The 24,576-nt window shown below is 57.6% G+C and overlaps 1 protein-coding gene across 3 annotated transcripts; it reads left to right on the forward strand.

Moving 5' to 3' along the window:
* The first annotated feature begins 733 nt into the window (after positions 1–733).
* EIF3B (eukaryotic translation initiation factor 3 subunit B) lies at positions 734–22,322 on the forward strand. Of its 3 annotated transcripts, none has more exons than XM_036106302.2 (19): positions 734–1,216; positions 5,098–5,290; positions 7,153–7,272; positions 7,586–7,643; positions 7,835–7,963; positions 8,229–8,386; positions 11,887–12,018; positions 12,103–12,169; positions 12,565–12,611; positions 13,514–13,724; positions 14,899–14,971; positions 15,739–15,861; positions 17,270–17,348; positions 18,068–18,206; positions 19,816–19,941; positions 20,392–20,469; positions 20,774–20,882; positions 21,106–21,222; positions 21,838–22,322. In XM_036106302.2, exons 1-18 carry the CDS (start codon positions 799–801, stop codon positions 21,207–21,209), a joined length of 2,364 nt encoding a protein of 787 aa, XP_035962195.2. In that variant the 5' UTR covers positions 734–798; the 3' UTR covers positions 21,210–21,222; positions 21,838–22,322. The 3 variants fall into 3 exon arrangements, with proteins under 3 accessions (XP_035962195.2, XP_077930367.1, XP_035962194.2); XM_078074241.1 differs by having other exon boundaries at positions 21,968–22,322; XM_036106301.2 differs by having other exon boundaries at positions 735–1,216; positions 21,877–22,322.
* The last annotated feature ends 2,254 nt before the right edge of the window (positions 22,323–24,576 follow it).

Below are 24,576 nucleotides of genomic sequence, written 5' to 3' on the forward strand. Positions count from 1 at the left end.
CGCGTCTGAGGGCGGAGGCCTCCGCGGGCCGAACCACGGTGCCCGTCGGAATGGGGGAAGGCGGAATTACCGCCGCCGCCGTCGTGGGCTCGGGCGTAAGTGATTCAAGCAACTCGCCTTCATTTTGGTGTGGCGCCGGACAGGCGTCTCTCCAGCAGTGCTGGCCATCTCTGGGCCGCCGGGAGTTCCTTTTCTATTTTGGAATCGTCCATTCTTTTGCCCAGTCAGTAGACGAGTCTAAAAGCCCACACGGAGAGGGGGAACTTACCCCTGTAAGTGGAAATATTTGTCTGGTGAAAGGGTGAGATCGCACAACCAAGAGCGCTCGATGAGCTCGTAGCTTTTTCTAGGGTGTAATGTAGAGCTCTACGCTCATGCAATTTCGGTTACTAAGCCGGCCGCTCGCCCCTCCCTCGGCGTCACCAGTGGTTCGCCCCGCGGCGCAGCGCCCGCCGGGAGAAGGCAGAGGGTGGCTGCCATGTTGGACGGAACCACCCGGCAGGACGGACGGGGGGAGCCGCGGCTCCCCGTGAGTCTGTGGATTGAGCCCTGCAAGTGTGGTGCGGGGCTTCGAGCGCGCGCTTGTCATGGGCGCGCTGCCGTGGTCCCCGGTGCACACGCTTGCGCCCCCCGGGTCCCTCCGGACGCGCTGCGAGCATCAGGGCGTGGGCGCCCCCCCTCCCCGAGCCCCGTGGGGCGGCCCGCCGCACGCACATGGCCCGGCGGCAGGCGCCGCGCGGTGCGGCCTGGGAGAGTCGGAAGCGCGGCGAGGCCGGGCGAGGCGGCAGCGGCGGCCCCATGCAGGACGCGGAGAACGTGGCGGCGCCCGAGGCGGCCGAGCCCGGGCAGCAGCAGCAGCATCAGCAGCCGGCCGCTGAGCCGCCGCCGGGGGAGGAGCCGCCGCGGCCCACGGGGCCCGGCCCGCAGGAGGCGGCGGGCGGCGAGGACGCGGAGGCCGGGCCGGAGCCCGACGTGCTGGCCAAGCCGGCCGAGCCCGCGGCCGACGGAGAGGAGAGGGCGGCCTCGGCCCCCGGCTCGTCCCCGCCGCCGCCGTCTGAGGAGCCCCCCGCCCCGGCCGCGGGTGAGGCCCCGGCGGAGCAGGCCGGGGACGCGGGGGCCGAGGCCCGGTCCGAGGGGGCGGGCGGGGAGGATGGCGGCGCCGACGAGCCCTCCTTCAGCGACCCCGAGGACTTCGTGGACGACGTGAGCGAGGAAGGTGAGGCGGCGCGGGGGTGGGTGGGCGGCAGGGGCGTCCCCGCGCTGCACCTGTCGTCCGGCGCGGAGGGACGGCCTGCTGGGGTGTCTGGGTCTCCTTTCCTGTTTCCTCTCTCCGAAATCAGGCGGGGGAGGGCGGGCAACTTGGGGACAACTTGGGAGCCTCCCGTGTGCGCTGGAACCAGGAACTTGGAGGGTGGTGATGGGCGGTAGCGCAAGCCGGAGCCTCGGCCGTGTGTGGCAGTTAAGGTCGAGCAAAGCGGGCGCTCCACGTGCCGCGCTCTCTCGGGTGACAGTTCCTTGTGTGCAGGCCCGGGTGCCCCGAGTGACGAGCCACACCTGTCAAAGGCCTGGGGCCAACTTCGTGTGGACACTTCCTGGGGTTGATGCGTGCTGTCCCTTGGAGCAGGTTGTGGCAGAGCTGGGTTCCTCTGCCCCTGCTGCGTGGGAGCTCCTGCCTCCAGAGAGTTCCTTCGCGGGCTCCTGAGCCTGCTGCCGCAGTCCTGTTTGGTTCTAAGTGCGTCGGTGGACCACCGTCTCCTGTTGGCAGATGATCTTTTCAGAGTTTAGTGTCACTCGCCGTAGCTTGCTTTGCTTTTCTTTTTACCTTGATTCAGTTTACAGGTGTTATGTCTGCTTTTGTCCTGAGAGCTTGTCTCCTGACGACTTCTGTAGGTGGCCAAGCTCATTTGTTTTTGTTCGTTTATGTTTTGTTTTTAGCCATTTGAACTCTCCGAGCTCTGAGGACATCAGTGGATTCCTCTACATTACAGTAAAATAGGAAAGATAAGCCATTCGTGAAGCAGCTCAGGCTACACCAAGAAAATAAGATGTCACATAAAGATACATTTTTTTTTTTTTATCACACTGAGTCAGAATCAAAGAATCTCAAGTAAAAAAAAGAAAACGTAGGGAACGAACAGCATCGTCTGCTTTTAAATGTAATATTAAACCAATAAGGACAGGAAAGGCTGCACCGCTCGGGAACACTTGGGCTGCAGGTCCAGCTGCGGTCCCCTACCTGCGAGAAAACGTGTTCCTCGTGGTGGGTAGGTGGCGGAGAATTTACAAGGAGGCAGTGTCGCTGGGACCCCCACCACACTCTCCTGCCCTGACAGCATTCATTTTTACTGCACCAATTTTTCTTATATTTTAAAATCTAAGTTTTGGGTTGAAAGTCCATTTTGAGCCCCTGAGTGTTTACTCTGCAGTTGTTTTTTTAAAAAGCAATTGTTCGACCACAAGATTACTAACTGGGCTGTGTGACAGGATGCTAATGTGGGCACAAGCCAGCCAGGCCAAGTGACTGCGGGGAGGACCTTTGGGGGCCCTTGTGATCCTGCTACTTTTGCCAGAGTGCCCCAAAAGGCCCCTGGTCCTGGGGATCCAAAACTGAGCACATCGCCAGTGTTTTTGAGGCCATCTGATTGTGGTCAGTAGGCCAAGTACGTTTTGTGTTTAATGAGAAGAACTGGCCTGTGGGGTCAGCGAGATGCAGAAGGTATGGGTGGTATGAAAGCACACGGCGTCTCATGAGTCCCCTGGAGGTACCCGCAGCTCCAGCGTGGTTGTCCAACTCCTGATTCTGAGATGTTAGACTGTTGCCCAGGTGCCTTGTTCCCGCGGTCATCGGTCATCCATTTAAATTTTCAGCTGCCTTTGAGGCTCAGCCAGACAAGCACATGACAAAGTTGGGTTTGTTTGTATTTGAGAGAGCGAGCAAGTGAGGAGAGGGAGAAGCAGACCCCCCCCTTCCACCTCCAACCCCTGCTGAGCAGGGAGCCCAACGTGGGACTCAGTCCCAGGACCCTGTCCCAGGACCCTGAGATCATGACCTGAGCTGAAGGCAGATGCTTAATCAACTGAGCCACCCAGGCGCCCCCGTGATGAAGTTCTTAATTCAAGATGGTTTCTTCTGGGGCCTGTCGAACATTATTTAACTTTACATTTGGTATTTAGTTTTGAGAATTGCTTTTTCCTGTTTCTCCTGGGGCCAGGTTGGGAGTCAATTCGGCAAGAGTAACCAGACGCGTGGGCTGGTGATGATGAAGGAAATGTCTCCTCGTTGTGCAGTTGCTGTGTTTATTCACTTACCGTATATGGGCACATTCTTATAAACTCTAGACACTTAAAGACTGTGGGAAGGAGTCCACTGTTTGTATAAAAGCTGAGCTTTTTATTGTAAACCTTGTAAATTCAGATCAGGCTAAACAGGCCCTTTAATTGTATGGTAAGTGTGCTTTAAAAACAACCCAAGGAGCTGACTGCAGCCTCACTGGTTGAAGGTGTCCCCCATTGCTGTGACTCTGGTTGGCCTCTTTCCTTTTTTCTCTTTGCTTGCTCTCAATTTTAGCCTCTTTGAAATTTAAGAGGCAATTCTTCTTTTAAAATAATGTTTTAAATATCATTTATGAAAGCATTGGAATTAAAGAGTTTATAACAGGGCTTGCTTCTTGAAATTAAAATACTTTTCCTTTTTGAAAGACCTTTTTAACTTTTTATTATGGAAAATTTCTAGTGCAAAAGTGGAGAAAATTCGTCTTGTGGGAATGAAATGCAGCAAGGGATATTTTGGGACATGTATCCTGTTTAGCATGTTGAAATTCTTAAGAGTAGAATTCAAAGTTTGGAGTAATAATTAGGTTCCAGGACACATAGTACACAAGGAAAAGCCGCCGCCGTTCCTCAGCTGTTTCAGAGTGACCTCAGACTCTCCTTTGGGCTCTCTGTCCTGCTGCAGCTTCATCTGACCTGGCGCTTTAATCTGTTTTAGCTCCTCATGTAGCCAGTGCTTTGAAACTTCACAGCTTTCTAGACCAGCTACCTGGGTTGAGGGTTTGTGCAGAATTGATAATAAAAAGATCTCTGGTCCTCCACTTGACCGGTGAATGTCCATCTCTAGCGGCGGGTCAGGCAGTTTATTGGTGGTGGAGCTTCACGGTCCAAAGGCCTCGAGGCCAGCAGCGGGCCGCAGGTAGGACCGCGGTGGGCCAGCAGCCAGGTGGCATTGCAGCTCCTGGACAGACCGCGCCCCCGTCTGCTCCCACACCTGTGGTCCGTTCCCCACATGCTGCTTTTCCTGCTCCTCCCACCCCTGTCCTTCTCTTGCTCTCATCCAGCCAATCGTCTTGCGGAAATGAAGCAAATCTAAGATGTTAAGATTTGGGTTTTATGATCTTAATTTTTAAAGTAGGTGACGTGAACATAATTTTCAGTTTTGTTTTGTTTTTACATTTTCAGTTTTTGAGTGTAGTTATGAAAATAATGGTTAACACTGTTTACTGTGTCCCAAGCACACTCCTAAGCATTTGTGGATTTACGGTGGACTGGCTGGTGCCTTCTAAGCACCCTGTGAGGCATTTCGTGGAATCAGGACACTTTCCGTAGTGAGGGGCATTGCTGTCGGGCTTGTGGATCCTCTAGTCTCCTCGCTTACGAGTCTGTTGTACATAGTGTTGGGTCCTCTTGGGTTCGAGTTGTTTGTTTTGTCTTAACCTGAGTGGGGAGAAAGTGCCTGCTGGTGGGTTTGCTTCAGGGTGGGTCAGAGAAGGCTCACCACACGTGGTTGCTGCCCGCTTTCCTGGAGAAAGGCCCCGTCCTCTTTGTTGGCATTAGAGTCTTTAAAAAAATTTCATTTAAAATCTTGCATTATTTTCAGGAATGAATGGAAATATCGACAGACAAAGGGAGCATTGAGTTAAAATCTTCCTAACTTTTAAAAGTTTAAATTTTGATTCAATTCATGGCCTTGATTTCTTTTGTTCACAGTGAAATCGTTTATTCATTTTTTACTTCTTGGAAATTTGTTCAACGTGCTAAACTAACGTATCAATGTTTTGCTTGGCCCAAAAAAGTCATTTGCCCAATCTCCCACCCATATAGAACTGCTGGGGGACATTCTCAAGGACCGGCCCCAGGAGGCCGACGGGATCGACTCGGTGATCGTGGTCGACAACGTGCCTCAGGTGGGGCCCGACCGCCTGGAGAAGCTCAAAAACGTCATCCATAAGATCTTTTCCAAGTTTGGGAAAATCACAAATGACTTTTACCCGGAGGAGGATGGAAAGACTAAAGGGTGAGTAGTGGCGGTCAGGTGGCGCCGGGGTCCCTGTGGACGCACACGGTGCTCGCCTCACCTGGCGGTTCTGCTCTTTGTTGATCCCCCGCCCTCAGCTGAGGGCTCCAGACGGGCAGCAGGAGATCCCTGTGGTTCTTGAATTCAGGTGTTGTGGGCGGGCTGCTGAATTCTTAAGAAACCAGAACTTGGTATTTAGAGCCGTAATTGACACAAGAGACATCCTGGATGAAGGGACCAGCAGATTGGAAGGTGGCAAAATTTCAGGAAAATTTTACATACGGTATTTTACTGATTCTAAAATGAGCTTTCCATTCCCCCGCTCTGAAATGGGGATACTTCTTAGAGTTGAGGTGAAAGCTGTGTCACTGCTTAATTGGCAGCTTGTCCCCCTACTGTTCCCTAAAGTAGCACATCTGTTAAAAATGGTAGCCTGAGATAGCATCCTAGAATTTGCTTTTTAAATTCAGCGTGAGGTTTTGTGTGTTGTAAATGTGACTCTGGTTCCTTCATTTTCTGCTGTGCTGTTCTCTGGTATCACGCGGCTGTTCTAGGAGTTGACCTTTGGCGTCTCACAGTTAGGAATAGTCTTGTACCTCTCCTCCCCCTTTAGGACAGGTGTGAGCCTTTACTTGCTACATACTTTGGAGTGGAATTGGCTTGCTTAAGATGCCCATCTGCAGTCCCATGGGACAGCATCAGATTGTGCTCGGGTGGTTGTAACTGTTTCCGCTCGACCAGCAGAACACAAGTTCTCTTTGCTGCTCCGCACGCTCGTCAGACTTTTCTTTGTTAGAATTCCACGTCATACTGGTCTCAGAGAGTATAGGCAGCTCGTCTTTTATAGGACAGGAATGAGAAGATGATAACATTTATGCTTTTTTAATTCAGATTTTGAAACTACCTGTGATAGCTTTTAAGAAATCATTTTTAGGGGCGCCTGGGTGGCTCAGATGGTTAAGCATCTGCCTTTGGCTTGGGTCATGATCCCAGGGTCCTGGGATCGAGTCCCATGTCTGGCTTCTAGCTCAGCGGGGAGCCTGCTTCTTCCTCTGCCTCTCCCCCTGCTCGTGCTCTCTCTCTCTCTGTCTCTGTGTCTCAAATGAATAAATAAAAAAAAAAATCTTAAAAAAAAAAAAATCATTTAAAAAAAACTGCCAAATGCCGGTTATGCTCCTTGTATTTTTCTTAGAAATCAGGTGGAAGGATAACCTCTTTTTGACCACCAGTTGCTTGTGTTGTATGTTTTGTTACAATGAAACATGCTCTGAAAGCCTTTATGATTTTGCTTTTTATAAAAGGTGTATTTGTGGGGGAGGGGCAGAGGGAGAAGGGAGAAAGAGTGCCAAGCAGACTCCATGCTGACTGCGTGGAGCCCAACACGGGGCTCGATCCCACGACCCTGAGGTCATGACCTGAGCCGAAACCAGGAGTCTGACGCTTAGCTCACTGCACCACCCAGGTGCCCCTATAATTTTGCTTTTAATACACAATATCATGGTCTCAGATTTTCTAATAGCTTTATTTGAAAATTGCCATGCTTGCATAGTCTTAAAGTGCATGATCTCATAAGTCTTGACATGTGCGTATCCGTGAAACCATTACCACGGTCAGGGTAGTAAACATTTTGATTCGTTAACTCTTGTCTGATTTGTGACTGTGGCATTAGGGACTTAAGATCTCCTGTTAGGATTTCGTATGTGTTTAAGGAACCGCTCTGCCGGTGACTTGACTCTGGGGGACGTGGCAGTAGATAGGGCACAGGCCTTGATGGTGCTTCCAAGTCACGTGGACGGGTCTTGGTGTGTTGAGCACAGCCCGCCTGGTCTTAACAGTCTGCCTTGCGCTCGGTCTCGATTCAGGTACACGTTCCTAGAGTACGCATCCCCTGGCCACGCCTTGGACGCCGTGAAGAATGCTGATGGTTACAAGCTGGACAAGCAGCACACGTTCAGGGTCAACCTCTTCACGGACTTCGACAAGTACGTTCCAGCTGGGTGAGAGCCTGGGCCTTCACCAGGCGGGAGAGGCTCCCCACTTCTGGGGGCCGTGTTGGTGGCCCTTCCGGGGAGCTCTGTTCTCTGGGCACGCTGCTGCCGCGGGACTGTTTCCCATCCCAGCCCCTGACACTCCTGGCCAGTAGCACCCCTCACCCACTCTTCCCTCCCCTGTCCCCACCCCACCCCCAAGGGGGACGGGGTGGCGCCACGCTGCCTGTGGCCGAGAGCCCCCAGTGTCGCTGCCCCCCTTCTAGTTGTGCTGCGTGTTGCTAATCGGTTCCTTCTTTTCTTCCAGGTATATGACCATCAGTGACGAGTGGGATATCCCAGAAAAACAGCCTTTCAAAGACTTGGTAAGTGGGTAGAACCTGTATGAGGACTGGGAAGGCTGGGCAGCCCTGTGGCTTGCGGGGGTGAGCTCCTCAGGAGTCACCGCTGCCGGCCTGAGTCGGTCAGACCTCCAGGTGCACGAGGCAGGAATATGGCTTCCTGGATGAAAGTTGCTGAGACATACTCTATCCCTTGCCTTTGGCTCTTTTCCCAGGGAAATTTACGTTACTGGCTCGAAGAGGCAGAATGCAGAGATCAGTACAGTGTCATTTTTGAGAGTGGAGACCGTACTTCCATATTCTGGAACGACGTGAAGGATCCTGTCTCTATCGAAGAGAGAGCGGTGGGTATTTGCTGCCATGTGGGGACTTACTCTGGATTTCCGTGGCAGGGGAACTGGGTACCCGAGTAGGTGAAGTGTCATGTTCTTCCAGACTGCATCCCTGAGAACAATATCCTTCGCTCTTTTAGTTTTGAAACAAGCCACGAGACGTGAGGAGGCTTCTTGTGTTTTCCAGTTGAGTCAGAGGAGTCGATTCCTTCCAGAAGGAGGGGCTTTGTGCTGGTGTCCTGTAGTCATGTTAACACTGGTCTGACTTTTTCCACAGAGATGGACGGAGACGTATGTGCGCTGGTCTCCCAAGGGCACCTACCTGGCCACGTTCCATCAGCGAGGCATTGCTCTCTGGGGCGGAGAGAAATTCAAACAAATCCAGAGATTTAGCCATCAGGGGGTTCAGCTCATTGACTTCTCACCTTGTGAAAGGTAAGCGGTGAGGAAAGGCAGGTGGAGTCCGTTCTCACTTCGTGCTGGCCTCTGTGCGTGATTGTACAATTTTGTAGTAATTTCAAACCTAACGGAAGTTTCGTAGGAGGTGTAGAAGGAACTCGTGTGTACTCAGAAGGAACTCGTGTGTACTCTTTTTTTTTTTTTTTTTTTAAAGATTTCATCTATTTATCTGAGAGAGAGCATGATAGAGAGAGCACCAGCGGAAAGAGAGGGAGAAGCAGGCCTCCTGCCGGGCAGGGAGCCCAATGCAGGGCTCAATCCCAGGACCCCAGGATCATGACCTGAGCCGAAGGCAGACGCCCAATGACTGAGCCCCCCAGGCGCCCCTCGTGTGCACTCTTTACCGATGTGTCCCGCTTAGCACTTTGTGGGGTTTGCTTTATCGTTTGCACAGACACATGTGACTTTGTCCTGAGCCATTGGGAGTGAGTGGAAGCTTCGTGTCTCTGTCCCTCTGTGTGCATTTCTAGGGGCAGGGAAAGCCCTTCACCTGTCCGCGGTGCCGCCCCGACTGCAGGAGATCTAGCGCCCGTCTGGTACTTCTCCTTAAGCACCATCCTGTTCCCACGTTTCACTCGGTCTCCTCAGTTCCGGGGCTAGTCCACACTTGTGTCCTGTGCCTCTCATTTCATTGTGAATGGCATTTCCTCACCAGGAGGCAGCAGAGGTTTGGGGAGCAGCAGATGCAGCACCAGGAACTGGAAGCACTACTCCCGGGGCCAGGCAGGGTCTTCCTGTCCGCTCATGGCTTCAGTGCCCGGCACGCCCTCCCGCACCGCTCTTTGTGCCCCCTGCTCAGGGCTGACCCCGAGCTTTCCTTGTTGTGTCCCCTCCTCTGTCCAGAAGAGTTTGGCCTCCTACCATGTGGTCTGACTTCATCGTGGGTCGTGACCGCCCCTTGTGTTCCCGGGCTCCTGAGCTGCGGCTCTCCTGCACCTGCTCTGCTTTTGAGTTTTTTGGTATAAAGTTTTTCTAACACTGGGAAAACTAGAGAGAGGACTTTAGTAACATCTGTGTGCTGAATATCTAGCTTAAAGGTTTCTCATTTTGCCGTATTTGTTTAAAAACAGTTTGGGGCAGGGGCGCCTGGGTGGCTCAGTCCATTAAGCATCTGCTTTCAGGGGCGCCTGGGTGGCTCAGTCGTTAAGCGTCTGCCTTCGGCTCAGGTCGTGATCCCAGGGTCCTGGGATCGAGCCCCGCATCGGGCTCCCTGCTCTGCGGGAAGCCTGCTTCTCCCTCTCCCACTCCCCCTGCTGGTGTTCCCTCTCTCGCTGTGTCTCTCTCTGTCAAATAAATAAATAAAATCTTTAAAAAAAAAAAAAAGCATCTGCTTTCAGCTCAGGTCGTGATCTCGGGGTCCTGGGATTGAGCCCCGCATCTGGCTCCCTGCTCAGCGGGAGCCTGCTTTTCTCTCTCTGCCCTTCCCTTCTGCTCTGCTCTCTCTCGCTCGCTCTCAAATAAATAAATAGAATCTTAAAAAAACCAAACCACTGTTTTGGGCATTTTGGACAAGTGCTAGGTTCCTCTAGGAAATAGGCATCGGTCCAAGGGAAGGTGTTCATTGTCTGCGGTCACGATTCTTCCCCCTGCTCAGCAGCCCTGACCAGTTCCCTCAGCATCTTCTAGTGTCCACGCTCGCTCAGGTTCCCTCTGTCCCACAGTCTCCATCGTTGGTGGCTGGTTGTCCACAGCCGGGTCCAGCCCTAGCGCTCGTGTGTGCGGCCCACCTGTCACCCTGTGCGGCCACCCTTGCTGGGTGGTGCTTTGGTGGTGGCTTAGGAGGAACACGGGCTGGGGGTGTCGGATCCTTCCTCAGGGCATCACCTACCTGGTTCCTTCCATCCTTGTGTTTCTGTAAACCGCAAGTTCCGCATGACGGACGTTTCTTAGTTTTGATAAAGTTGTTTCTCTGGCGTGTATTCTTGGAGGACTCACGAATTCACAAGTGCTTGGCATCTGCTTGGTACAGAACACTTGAGCTGCTCCTCGCAGTGTTAGACCCCGGTGTGCGTGGGACTCCTGAGCTCTGCGGGCGGGTGGCGGGTGTGGGGAGGAGCCCCCGCGGGCCGGCACGGGTGCTTCCACGTGCGCGCTTGTCGTTTGTGTGTGTAGACCTTTCTGCTTCCGGAAGGCACCTGGGCGCTCTTACTCATCGTGTCCTGGTGCTCCGCAGGGTGCTGACACAGGAAGCCCTTGGTGAGGCAGCAGTGTGTGCTTCGTCCTGCAAATTAGTGTGAAAAGTCCTCTTTTTCAGGGGCGCCTGGGTGGCTCAGTCGTTAAGCGTCTGTCTTCGGCTCAGGTCATGGTCCCAGGGTCCTGGGATTGAGCCCCGCATCGGGCTCCCTGCTCAGCGGGAAGCCTGCTTCTCCCTCTCCCACTCCCCCTGCTTGTGTTCCCTCTCTCGCTGTGTCTCTCTGTCAAATAAATAAGTAAAGTTAAAAAAAAAAAGAGGGCGCCTGGGTGGCTCAGTCGTTGAGCGTCTGCCTTCAGCTCAGGTCATGATCCTGGAGTCCCGGGATCAAGCCCCGCATCGGGCTCCTTGCTCAGCAGGGAGTCTGTTTCTCCCTCTGACCCTCTTCCCTCTTGTGCTCTCTCTCATTCTGTCTCTCACTTAAATAAAAAAATAAAAAATTAAAAAAAAAAAGTAACATAGACCTGAACTTATTAAAGAAAAAAAGAGAAAAGCCTGTTTTCCAGATAAGCACCGAATCAGGCCGTTTGTCGTTCAGCATGGCGGCGTGACATTGTTTACGCAGGTGTACAGGACAGTCTGTAGAGGGAACCTCGTGACTTGGGGGAGGTGACACCAGCCCTCATTGTTAATTAGCGCACCGGGATGATAAAGGGCCCGGGAGGCCCTGGGGGCCCCTGGACAGGGCCTGGGCTCTGTTTCTGCCTCTTCTGCCTCGTGGTCTGAGAGGGCACCTGGCTTAGATGGCTGTGCCGTGTGTCAGGGAGGTGAGCGGGGGCCCTGGCTGTGGACGAGCCCGCGTCGGCAGAGGGAGAAGCCCCAGGCACAGAGGCTGGGCTAGACAGACGTGTGCTGGCTTTTGAAACGCACGTGGGTGTTCTGTTTCCCTTCTTGTCCTAACTAAATGTCGATGAAAATCAAGTAGGAGCATTGCACCCCACTCAGCCTAGAGCGCACACGTGCAGACTTCGGTTTGGAATCTGTTGGGTCTTTCAGTGTCCTGATTTTGTGGAGAAAACCTTTGGGGGGGGTCCCTCGAAGTGCCCTGGTGCCTCGGAGGTGGCCTGCTGTGGTGGGAGAGCGTTCTCGGGAGCCGGGCTTTGGAGGCCTGCTGGCTGCAGGAGTCCCGACTGCTTACTCTGGCAGCCCCCTGCCCCCCGGGCCTGGCGCCGTCTGGAGCGGAGGCTCGGTGGGTTCGGGTGCTCACCTCCGCACGCAGCGTGGTGCTCAGGGAAGAGAAGGTGGGGTGGTGGGCGGATTATCAGCAGTGTCCCCTCTGTGACAGATACCTGGTGACGTTCAGCCCCCTCATGGACACCCAGGATGACCCTCAAGCCATCATCATCTGGGACATCCTGACCGGACAGAAGAAGAGGGGTTTTCACTGCGAAAGCTCAGCCCATTGGCCTATCTTTAAGTGAGTCAACCACGGTGGCCCACGGAGAGCTTGTCGGGGCCTTTTCTTCTCATGACAGAGCCTGGCACTTTTCTTCTTTCTCAGGTGGAGCCACGATGGTAAATTCTTCGCCAGAATGACACTCGACACTCTTAGCATCTATGAAACTCCTGTAAGTGACACGGTTTCCTGAGTGGTGGCCTCACACGGTGGGAGCTGCTGGGGGCGTCCCCATGGGCGAGGGGAAGGGAAGAGCAGTGTTGTGTGTGCAGAACGGGGGGAGCTGCATGCGCCTCTCCGCGGCTGCCCCTTTCCCGTCGCTGCCCCTGGGTTCTGGCCCAATTTGCTTTTGCTGTTGCCGGCGGTCCAGGACGGGAGCAAAGAGAAGGGACCTTGGAGATGGGTGCTTTGCCGCTGCGGGTGACCTGTTTCCTTGCTGTGTGTCCCCTGCTAGGCTTACTTGCTGGGCTTATTCCAGAAATGGTGGTTTCCTTTTCGTGAAAATGTGGGTGTATTATGGAGACAGTGGTGTGATTTAACTCCATTGTCGCCCTTTTTATTCCGCAGTCTATGGGCCTTTTGGACAAGAAGAGCTTGAAGATCTCCGGCATAAAGTAAGTGAGCGTTCTTCCCAGCGGGCGGTAGGAGCTGGGCCCCTCCTCTAGTGCTTGGCTCTTGCTCGGTGGGAGAGGACACTGGGTCCTTGCTCTGGCCACGAGCGCGGCCCAGCAGGCCCCGGCCCGCCACCACCGGCCTCTTGTTGTGACTCTGCTGGCCTCCCGGCCCACGTTCCCTTCTGCACGTAGACCCTTCGTGAGGCCACAGGTTCTGTTTGTGTCCTGTTCCTGCCTTGGAACTGACGCTCGGGCTGCTTTCTTTGGGGAAGACGGGGGCGGAGGGCGAAGGAGTGCACTTAGTCGAGAGGCTTCTGTGAACTCCGCTGACCGAGTGGGGGGCTTGGGGGGCTTTGGGGGAATGGCCAGGGCAGGCACGCTTGGCTTACGTGCCGTCTCGAGGGTGGCCTGTCTCTGCAGAGAGGTGCCAGCCGCGCAGGGACGCGAATGGTTCTGACTCCTTTTGTGGTGAGTTCTCGGGCACGGGGGGTGTTCACGATACGAGCTACACCAGGAATTGGGTTTCCGTCACCGTCACCGTCACAGGAAAGGTAGTCTTTGTGGTTCATGAGGGCGCCGGGCCTCGAGGTCACTGCAGGGTGGAGGCTGTTGTCCTCCCGCCGCGGGATCCTCTGAGCTGTGCTGTTCCCTTAGCGCCAGAGAGCGCGTCCGGCATCATCCGGGTCCAGCAGCCCAGGGTGTGGCCGTGTGGAGCCCCGCTGCCCCTCGCTGGCAGAGCGAGCACACCGACGCCCCAGGTGGCGGGGGCCAGACGGGCAGCCGCCAGCTGTCAGGGAAGCCTGGGCTGGTTTCCAGCCGGCGAGCCTGATGTCCGCTGCGCCCCCTTCCCCACAGCATCCTAGCCAGTGGTCGGCTGACACTGTGTTCTCTTCGTTCTGCAGGGACTTCTCGTGGTCTCCCGGGGGTAACATCATAGCCTTTTGGGTGCCTGAGGACAAAGATATCCCGGCCAGGGTGACCCTGATGCAGCTTCCCACCAGACAAGAGATCAGGGTTAGGAATCTGTTCAACGTGGTGGACTGCAAGCTGCACTGGCAGAAAAATGGGGATTACTTGTGTGTTAAAGTGGATAGGACCCCCAAAGGGACCCAGGTGAGTGGGTACCCCTCCTTCCAGCTCCATGCCCGCCTCCTGCTTGACGGGTGTTGACGGATTACTTGTTTGAATTTGGGGGTCATGTTCAGACCCACGGGTTACTGAAAGCGGTTAGCTGGCTGTCCTGGCTGGAGCCCTTGTCACCTTCCGGCTGAGGAGCAGGGTGACCCGTTCACAAGGTCGCGAGGACGGGTCCAGGCACCCGCCTGTTTTCCTATAGAGGGTGAAAACAAAAGCGTTTTTCTCTTAACTCCCTGTTTAAGCACAAAGAGGAGCCAGCACCCAGATTGTTTTTGTTTGTTTGCATCATTTCATACCTTATGAATTTGTCTGATCTGTTCCTTCTCGTGGAAGTATCCCTTCTCCTTGAACAAAAGACACTGTTGACACGGACTCCCCATGCTGTAGCCTGCGCCCTCGCAGAGTGCACGGACCGGTGGCTTTTCGGGACATTCACAGACTTGTGCGGCTCTCGCCACGATCTTAACTCGAGAGTGTTTTCATCACCCAAAAACAGAAAGCCTGCACCCCAGCGCCCCACTCCCCTGGGTCCCGACTACTCCACCTTCTCTCTGTGTGGCTTCGTCTGTGCAGGACACTTGGTGGGAATGAAGGAATACAGCGCGTGGCCTGTGGTGGCTGGCTTCCCTCACTGAGCGCGTTTTCAGGGCTCACCCGAGCTGTGACAGGTGTCTGCACCTTGTCCCGGGTCAGGGCTGAGCTGCGCCAGCTCGCGTGCTCCCGCCTGTGGGTGGACCCGCGTGTCGTTTCCACCCTCGGGCTGTCCGGGACCATGCGGCCTCCTGGTTTCCGTTTAACACCCGTGTCTGGAAGATCCCTGCAGGGTGCTCCCCTCCCCGTGCCTGGGCCTCGAGAGCGCTATGGAATTTGGCGGACCAGCTGCGGCGTGTGGCCCTGAGCCTCCGTGCAGGAGTGTGGCGGGAGGGCCGGAGGGGCCGCGCTGTCCTCCAGAGACTGCACCCGGGGACGCCTCTGGCAGCGCAGGATGCTGGCTTGACCCTGCCGGGCCGAGTTCCGTCACTTAGATATTCGCACGTCTTTACCAGCCATGTGCACATCCTCTTCCATCCTGTTATGTTGTTCTTGAGGTACGATTTTCTCATGCTTTCAGCTTCCACCATTTCACTCTCTTCTTTTCTCTCCCAAATAGGGCGTGGTCACAAATTTTGAAATTTTCCGAATGAGGGAAAAACAGGTACCTGTCGACGTGGTGGAAATGAAAGGCAAGTTCCTTGTGGTCCCTTGTGGTCGGCGGTCCCTGTGCGCGGCCTGGAGCTCTGTGTGCCCGCCTGCGCAGGTGGCCACGGCCCTGACCACGCGCGCTGTCTGCCTCCCGGGCCCGAACACGCACGCCTCAGTTCAGGCTGCCGGGCGGCTTGCGTGCTCCCTCCTCACACCCTGGCCCGGCCTGCCCGGCGGAGGAGTGAGGGTCCCGTGGTTTCTTGCTGAGAGACACGTGGGGAATGGGTTTCCTGACACAGTGACCGGCAGCAGAAGGGCTTTTCATGTGACAAACGAGTTCTCGGGTGACAAGAGCTTTTATTCTGGGCCTAAAACCGTGCAGGCGCTCTGCTGCTGCCTCTAGGTGGGAAGTGGGGCCTGCATCGTTGGTTGGGTTTTGTGTTGTAGTTTGTGTCCTGGTTTGCAAGGGAGAGGAGGACAAAGGGGAGGCGGAGGACAGAGCGAGAGAGGGTCCAGCCTGGCCGCCCTGCACTGTTAGCCCCTGGGGGCCGTGGAATCCTGTACTGGGGATGGCGGTGGGCGCCAGCAAGCGGACGCACTTCTGCGGCGTTCCCGCTGGGCCAGGATGGTCTCACCCAAGTCCCCACGCCCTCGTTCCTAGGCCCGCTGTATGGTCTTTTCAATGAACTTAAGAATTTGGGGCATTTTCTCTGGTTGAGTAGTGAAGGCTGTGCAGGAAGGTTGTTTGATCAGGAACATGATTTCATTAAACCATGAAAGAGTGGTTTCTTCTTTTTCTTGATTGCAGAAACCATCATAGCCTTTGCCTGGGAGCCAAACGGGAGTAAGTTTGCCGTGCTGCATGGGGAGGCTCCTCGGATATCCGTTTCCTTCTACCATGTGAAGAACAATGGGAAGATCGAGCTTATCAGTAAGTAGCTTTATAAGCCGTTGATGGGCACACGGGAGGGAGAACGGACAGACGGGCCCTTTGGAGGGTCGCTCCACACGCATGTTCCCCTGGCTAGGAGCCGTTGCTCAGGCCATGCGGCAGCTCTGAGGGCCCCCGGGGCTCCAGCTTCGTTCGTGGCTGCGTCGGCCGTGGGCCCTTCAAGAGAGGGGTTCTGAGTGGACGCGTTCTCCCTCTTGCGGCCACAGCTATCGTCTCTGGGCTGGGGGCTCCCCATCCCCGCCGTGTTCTGCTGAGCCTGCAAGGGGCCCTCCTCGTTCCCTGGCCTCCCTCGGTGACCTGATCCCCCACCCACAGCGGGCTCCTCCAGGGCGTCCTGGGTTCTTAGCACAGAGCTCAACGTGCAATGGGTCCTCGTTGTGCAGCGTGGGGACTGCGGTGATGGACATGGGCCATGTGTCCCCGTACCCAGAGGCTTGGGTGCTGAGCTTGTCGTGGGGGAATGCCAGGAGCTCAGCGGTGTTTGCGGGAGACCGGCTGGCTGGCCATCACGAAACCCAACTGTGCTGTGAATTCCCTGTGACAGAGGAAATGGTTTGCACCATCTCTGGTTAGAAAGCAGGTTTGTAAATAGCCAGTGTAGGAGTGCATTCCACTTCTGAAGGCTCTGGGTCGCCCACTTGGAAGGATGACCACATGGGTCCTGCTAACCATGTGGCTGCACTCCCAGCACCTTCATCTTGGTCTGAGAATCTTGTCCGGCAGGCCACGCCGCCTTTCCCCATCTCCCTATCCCCCCTGGCCCCCATCTGTGGATCCACTGCAGGCCCAGGTCAGGCTGGGGTTCACTTTGTGCCCTTGGCTGGAGACCTGAGGTTGCCACCTGAGCGGTAACTGTCTGCTCTCTGGGGGCCCTGTGGGGACCTCGTCAGATGGAGGCAGTCCTTGTGTTGGGAGACACGGTGGCTTTTTTCCCACGGTGGGAGACACGTTTTTATGACTGCAGAGCTTGAAAAAGGTGTTTGAGTCACTGGAAGAATGCATCTTGGGTTTTTTTGGGTCACGTGTCTCTGCACTTGGTGGGGGTGTGGGTTCCTCGCCCTCGTGTGGAGACCCTGAGACTGTGTTTACGGTGACTTCTCTGTCCAGTTTCCCAGGAAGTTAAATTGTTTTGAACATGAGACGTTATTACAAACGGTAACGTAGCTTCAGAATGTGTTCTCCCTTTTTTCTTGAAGCGTAGATCATGACTTAAAGTGTACTTAGTCCAGGGGTTTTCCAAAATTGTCCTCACGGGCAGCAGGCTGGTGTGGGGTGTGTGTGAGAAAGTTCACCCGCAGGGCAGCGTGAGCCTGTCGCCCGTCCTGGCCACACCCCGCCTGCCTTCGGCGCCTTGACAAAGACTTACAGACGCTCTCTTTGTTTCCAGAAATGTTTGATAAGCAGCAGGCAAATACCATCTTCTGGAGCCCCCAGGGACAGTTCGTCGTGTTGGCTGGCTTGAGGAGGTGGGTTTCTGCTGCCTGATGCCATCTGCTCGTGGTGAGCCGCGCTCTGCGGGCCGCTGTGGGGGCCCTGACGTGGGGCCCTGCGGGTCACAGCGGTTCCTTGCACCGTGATGGAGCGTGCTTGCGTGAAAGGACTGTTCCTGCTTTTTTGGTGGATGGGAATTTATTGTGTTTCCGTCTTGCCCAGACTTGGGCTGAAACCAGGTCGATGAAAGTCCCCCGCGAGTGTTTTCAGTCTGGAGGAGGTGTGAGTGTTGGGATTTCCTCGTGGTTGAGCAAGACCGCTTCCTGGCAGGGCAGCGAGCCTGGTGTGAAACCCGCGTCCTCTTGTGGGAAGGCTGTGAGCAGACGGCTGCGAGCCGGCGTCTGCAGTGAGACCACGAGTGTGGCAGTGGTCACCCTCCCGTGGTCCCTGCTCACCCACTGTCCTAGCCGTGCATGGGAGCCTGAGGAGCCCGCGCCTGCCCGTGGGTTAGCAGAACGCACTTAGAGTCGCTCGCTTTCCTGACTTCGTTGGAGGTGCTTACTGCGTTTCCAGAGGGTTGGCCTCAGATAATCCGGTGCACACACTCCCCACGGCTCCACTCCCAGCGCCCTCAGGAGGTAGAGGGCTCCGGATCACTTCTCCCTCAACGGCAAGGCTCCCGAGTCCGCTCTGGAGTCTCCGAGGAGTGGGACACCAGGAGGGTGTGCGCACTGACCCTGCTCTGTCTCCCCAGCATGAACGGCGCCTTGGCTTTTGTTGACACGTCGGACTGCACGGTCATGAACATTGCGGAGCACTACATGGCCTCCGACGTGGAGTGGGACCCCACGGGGCGCTACGTTGTCACCTCTGTGTCCTGGTGGAGCCATAAGGTACGGGGCCCCGGTGTGGCTGGGTGCAGTGTGGGACTCGGCTGTGCCGGGCCTGGCGTCCCCTCCTGCCCTCCCGGGTCTCCGTGCGGTGGGCACCGTTAGTCACTCTTATGCTGCCCTGCCCGGCCGCCCCACAGAGCTCCTCGGCAGCGCCCTGAGCCAGCCAGCTTTTCCACGAGTCGGTTGGCGTTCCTTGATTTCCCTTTCCTGAGTCGGACCGCATCTTAGGCTGGCTTCAGCCCGAGTTCAGGCCCCTCCGTCTGACGCAGGAGCCGGGGAGCTTCTGACGGCGTCGTGTCCCCCCCGCAGTTTGAACTCACCCACACTGGTCTCTGTGGCTCGGGGCGGGGGGAGGACGCGCCGCGCTGAGCACACGCTTTCCCAGTAGGGTTAGCGCACCCTCAGGAAGTTCGTGGTTTGGACCGCCCTTTTCTGGTGGTGGCCCCTGCGCATGTAACAGCCGTGCGTGGCCCGTGGGCGCCTCCCCTGCCCGGAACATGTTCCCACGTGTGCAGCGCCGCTCACCCGCCCTGCTCTGTGTTTTCCTGGTGCTCGAGGGGCACGACGTCCCCGCGGGCTGTTAGCACCCTGTTTCCTCCTTTTGCCGTGACAGCTCAGCGTCGTGTGGGCGGGGCCTCTTCTCTCGTGCTTCCTGGCGCGTGGTCCTCGTTCAGTCGGGGTGGCTGGTGAGTGAGTGGCCTGCGGAGCCACCAGAGAGAGGGCTGCTCACCCGAGGGTCTGGGCCATCCTGAAAGGACGTGAACGTGTGTGTGTGCGCACATGTGTTCAGTCTCAGGCGTCCGTAAGCTGAAAAACTGAAGCAGCGCCACGCTCCGTGAGCGGGAGAGGCTGTGGCCGAAGCCGGCTCCGTGTGGCGTGTGCGTGCTGGCGTGTGTGCAGCGAGGTTCCTCGCGCGGTGCTCCCGGGCTGCTGGTGAGCTCAGCCGAGTCTGTCTGCCACGTGTGGTCAGGCTTTCTCGCGGATGGAGGTGCTGAGACTCGAACGAGCGCGTGTGCAGAGCGTAAGCCATCGAGTCAGGGCGGTTCTGTGTGACGAAGCACGAGCGTGCAGGAGCTCAGACTCCGTCCCCGGGCGCGGTGTCCTGAGAATAGTCTGGATCAGGGCGAGCGTGTGCGCGGGTTTGAGCACCAGGTGGTGCCGGAGTCCTCCAGACCCTGGGCCATTGTGAAGCGCCACAGGTTGCCGAAGTGCCGGCCGCAGCGAGGGCACCGGTGCCGCCTCCGTCGTCGGGAAAGGCGCCAGCTGAGCACGGCAGCGCATCTCTGGGCGCAGGCCGCTGTGTCCTGGCGGGGCGCCCTGTTGCAGGCCGGCAGGGCGCCCGTGCTGTGGGGGCCCGTCCCGGCTGGGGCACAGCTGCGCACCGCGCGGGACGTCACCTCCTGTCGGCCTCAGGGACCGCGTCCCCCCCGCTGCATGCAGCCGCGCTCCCCCGCAGTCTCCCAGGTGCCAACCGCTGCCACGTGCGGGCTCTCGGAGCGCGGGGTGACACGCTCGGTCTGCTGGGCTCTGGGCTGGTACAGGTCCCGGGCGCCCTCGTCCTGCCGGGACTTGCGGCAGTGAGCAGCGCTCGGGCCTCTGTCTCTCGCAGGTGGACAACGCCTACTGGCTGTGGACTTTCCAAGGACGCCTCCTGCAGAAGAACAACAAGGACCGCTTTTGCCAGCTGCTGTGGAGACCTCGGCCCCCCACGCTCCTGAGCCAGGATCAGATAAAGGTCTGGGGCTCCCGGGGCCCGGGCAGCGCGGACTCCCTGGTGGCACTGACAGGAGAGATTTCCCTTTTCTGCCACCATTTGGGGGCTGTCGCCTGAGGAACGGAAACGGGACGTTTGGGGCGCCTTTTGATGAGATGCGAGAGCACCGGGGACCCCACGGGAAGGAATAGTCTCAGGATCGTAAATGTGGGTTTGCAGGTCATGCCCGGCTGTGTCTGTGCCCTTCTCGGACACTTGCACGGAGCGGAGGGGATGTGAACCGGGCCGGCGGCGCTGGGAGAGGGTGTCCGTGGGCTGTGCACGGTAGCGGGACGCGGCCCCCGTGAAACCTGCAGGCCGGTGCACGTGTGTGCAGCCACGTGCTCGCCACCCTGAGGAGGCCGCTGCGCCTTGACAGCTTTGAAGATGCTTTGAACGTTTAAATCCTGAGGGGCTTGTCTTTGTTTTCAGCAAATTAAAAAGGATCTGAAGAAATACTCTAAGATCTTTGAACAGAAAGATCGTCTGAGTCAATCCAAAGCCTCAAAGGTTAGCCTGCTCCCGGGACTGAGGGGGGGCCGGCGTCAGGCCCGGGGGGACGGCGGCATGTGCCGCAGACGCCATGCTTCCGCCGTGTGCACAGACTGCTGGGCCCTGGCACGTGTCTCCGGGTGGCCGGCCATCCACATGCAGGGGGGTCGGTCCGAGTGAAGGGAAGGAGGAGAGCACGTCTCTCCAGTCCAGTCCCGAGACCCTCTCTGAATAGAGGGGTCCTCGCAGCACCCACTGCGGCGGGCGTTCCTGCCGGCCACGGTCCTGTCAGCCCCATGACTCCCCCTGATTCCACACACAGGAACTGGTGGAAAGAAGACGCACCATGATGGAAGATTTCCGAAAATACCGGAAAATGGCCCAAGAACTCTACATGGAGCAGAAGAGTGAACGTCTGGAGTTGCGAGGAGGTAACTATTAGCTGAAGACGCGTGTTTCAGAGCATGCGTCTGCAGAGACGTTTCACTATCCGATCGTGTGAGTTTTCTAGTCAAGTGTGCGGTGTCGTAAAGATTCTTAGATTGTCGAGGAACCGGGAGTTTCCCACGGTCGTGTGCAGGGAACCTTGCTGTGTTCGTGCCGGGCTCCCGGCCGATGTGGGTGCGCCACGTCACCCTTCTCCCCCGCTCACAGGCGTGGACACGGATGAGCTGGACAGCAACGTGGAGGACTGGGAGGAGGAGACCATCGAGTTCTTCGTCACGGAGGAGATCATTCCCTTGGGAAATCAGGAGTGACCCGAGCACCGTGGTAAGACCTCTTCGGATGGGGACGAGCAGAACCCTGACGTGTTGTGTTATTCCTCGAGTGAGGAAGTCCCCAGGTTCACGTGCTCGGGCTCAGTGGGACCCTTGTGTGGGAGCTGCAAAGGGCCCGATGCACATCCTGGCTGTCAGAGCTGGGGCTCTTCCTCTGGCAACGGCAGGGCCTCGAGCCCCAGACTTAGGGCAGGGCGCCTCGGGAGCCGGGTTGTGGATAAGACACAGGGCTGGGGAGGAGGAAGGAGGCTGGCCGTGGACCGTCTCCGGGTGTCTGGCTGGGAGAAAGCCTCAGTGTGCCCGGCGGAGCCAGGAGCCGTCAGAACTCGGTCAGTCAGGCGAGGTAGGGCACTTTCTGGGGGGGGGGGGGGGGCGCGTGTGAGGCCCCAGAATCTCGTGCCTGGGGCGGCCGGCGGGACGGCTTGGCAGCTGCTCGGCAAGGCTCTCCGCGCTGGAGGCTGCTCCCCCGGAGCGTCTGCTCCTGCTCCTCTCGGGCATCACGTCGAAGCGGACCCTGGGGGTCCCCTTCTAGATGGTGTGGTCGGTGGCCGCTTGTCTGGGCGCGCTGTCGGGGCTCGCTGTGGCTGACGCGCCCCTTGTTGTCAAGGCGCGGCGCGGAGAGTGAACGCCTGCTCCCTCGTTGCAGCGTCCCTGCGTCGCGTGCTGGACCCCGGTCGTCCTGCTGCAGGAAGCCTGCACGAGGCCTGAACTCTCCCCTGTGCTTTCTCTGGCTCCAGACTCTGCACCCGGACTCCCCCATCTCCACATGTCACTGTGCCTTTCACCCCTGGTCTCACCGCAGGGGAGGATCCAAGGCACCGCTTGCAGTTTTTTCTCGTTCGGGGTTTTTAAAATCACGCCACCGGTGTTGGTTCCTCACAGTCGTGCGCCGCTGCGGCGGCCCCCCCGCCCTGAGCGCACAGCCGAGCGGTCCCCCTCAAGGACTCGTCCTGCCCCGTGCGCGCGGCCCGGCCTGGCCGTGTCCCGGGCACCGCAGGGAAGCAGCGCCCCGCGGTTTCCTGGCGCCGTTCGGGTTGTGCCGGCTTCTCTCAGTGGGCTGAGCGTGCAAATAAAAGCAAACCTGTACGAAAACACTGTCTTTCTCCTGTCTTTACACGTACGTAGCAGCCTCAAGGCTGGTGCCCGTGCCCCGGCCGTGGCGGCGCTCTGGGCTCGGCCCGCCCGCTGCTGTTGGCCCACGAGGCCCACGTGGCCAGGAGGCAGGCCTCCAACCTTGTCGAGCAGTTGTGCATTCCAGCCGAGCTCTGTAAAGTGAAGTAGCAGCCCCGTCCAGCTTTTTTGTGTCCTGTGCTCATTTCGCCTGCTGGGAGAAGCCCCTCTGCGCTTTGCTCGGAGCCCTGCACACTTGACCTCGTCCACGAGAGTTGCCACTTGAGCCACTGTTGTGTGGGCCTCCGAATACCTTTGCTCCTGAAAAGTGGGTGAACGAGTCCGTGTGACCTCAGCCGGTTACTTGTGTCCGCTACACGTCGATGCACCGGTGCCTTGTCCGCGGCCGCGCTTCTGTCTGTTGTCCGGGAGCCCGACGCGTGGCGTGCGAAGCAGCAGAGCACGGGACGGGTACGCCGCAGACGCACGGGCCTGAAATGTTCTGGGATTGGAGGATAAGCGGTCGTCTGCGGGGCCTGGGCTGTCCACGACCCACGGGGGCCGTGCCGGAGGGGCGGTCGGGCGGCCTGCCGCAGCCCCAAGCCCGGCTGCGAGGCACGCTTGCCGCTCCATCCCCAGGTCCAGTCGCCATGCTTAGCTCCCCATCGACACACGGGGTCCGGGGTCTCGCTCGCGCTCACGTCCTTTAAACCTTAGCGTGCCAAGTCCTGGGTTTTACGTTTGATGGCGGTGAGAAGGAAGAGGTCCGGGCTTTGGTCATTTTCACAGATTTTTAACAGAGCTTTCAAAAAATTTACTTTTGACTGTTTTAAACTTGCTAGTTGTAATTGTTTTACATAATTTGTTAATAAAAGAATTTCTTGAAAGACGTGTGCTTGTTTTCTTCTGTTCTGCTCGAGAAATGGGTTTCCCAGGCCAGGCCCAGGCAGAATGGCCTGACCCATCCGGCCGGGGCTGGGGCGGCCCCCGCGCTCTGGCTTCTGGCTGGGGCCTCAGGGTGGACGCAGGCCCCGCCCCCCGTGTGGACCTGCCATCCTGGTCCTGTCTCCAGAGAAGACTTGCCCTCGTGTGGGCTCTCTGGCAGCTTGCTGTGGGTCGCAGGCTGGAGGCTTCGTGGAAGGGGGCCGTGGGCGTCATGGGTGGCACTCTCCTCTGCTGCCCGTTGCCTCGTGGTGTCCTTGCGCTTAGCACCGACCTGACGCCTGGAAGAGAACGGGCAGGCGGGGACAGCCGTGCTGACCCGGAGGGAGTCACTTGAGCTCGGCCCGCCGCCGCCGCACGCAGCTGCAATCTCCCAGTCAGGTTTCTCAGACGTGAACTCACGGGATCTGGCCTCCGTGGGACTTTATCAAATGTAGGATCAGCTTGTGCACGCTAGTTGTTCTCATCATGCGTGTGCCCTGCTTCACGGCCTGGCAGCGGCTTCCCCAGAAGCTGCTGGGGAAAGCGGGGTGCAGCATGGCCCGCCCACGCAGACACCTGGTGGTGAAGGCCAGTCGGGCCCGGGGTGTGGTGCAGACTGGCAGCCGGCCTGGGAGAGGCAGCTAAAAACCACGTCCTGAGCAGAAACTGGACGGTCACTTCAAGTTGTTCTAGAAATGCATCCATGGGGAAAAGCATTTATAGCCGCGATGAATTTCATTAGGTGTTCGTTGGTGGGATTGGCCCCCCTTTGGTGGAAAGGCTCCAAGGCCAAGCCTCGTGGCCCTCAGGCTCACCTGGAGCCCGGGGGTTGCCCTGACAATGGGTGAGAGCACAGACGTAAAGGCTGGGCCGTGGTCTGGAGCCCGACCCCCTGTGCCCAGCGTGCAGCTGGCTTATGGCCACCGGGGCCTGGGCCACCCAGCTGCTTGGGGCCTCCCAAGCCACGTGTGGGGTCCCACGTGTGCGGTCCCACGTGTGCAGTTAAGGACTGGCTGGGCTCCTGGGGCCTGCTGATGTCACCAAGGCAGGGCGGGTGGGGGAGGCGGCACGGGCCGGTCGCCTTGCCTGCCAGGAGAGCAGGGAGCACATCATGCCCGCCGTTCCCACTGCCGGCCCCGGGCAGCCCGGCCACGAGAGAGGTGGAGCCCAAGGACCAGCAGCTCATGGTGAGCATTCTCCCTCGTGTTCCCGGATGGCCCTACGGCTGCGTGTCCCTGAGGCTGCTTCGTCCTGACCCACTGCCCCGGTGCCTGTCACTTGGCACAGGTCAGGTCTCGGGGTACTGGTCCCC

Source organism: Halichoerus grypus, chromosome 6 (assembly GCF_964656455.1).
Source record: "Halichoerus grypus chromosome 6, mHalGry1.hap1.1, whole genome shotgun sequence".
Taxonomy (NCBI): domain Eukaryota; kingdom Metazoa; phylum Chordata; class Mammalia; order Carnivora; family Phocidae; genus Halichoerus; species Halichoerus grypus.

Coding starts and splice junctions, on each gene's coding strand:
- EIF3B (XM_036106302.2), top strand. CDS start 799: ATGCAGGACGCGGAGAACGTGGCGGCGCCCGAGGCGGCCGAGCCCGGG. Junction 12,170..12,564: donor TTAGCATCTATGAAACTCCT/GTAAGTGACACG, acceptor TTTATTCCGCAG/TCTATGGGCCTTTTGGACAA. Junction 17,349..18,067: donor GTGTTGGCTGGCTTGAGGAG/GTGGGTTTCTGC, acceptor CTGTCTCCCCAG/CATGAACGGCGCCTTGGCTT.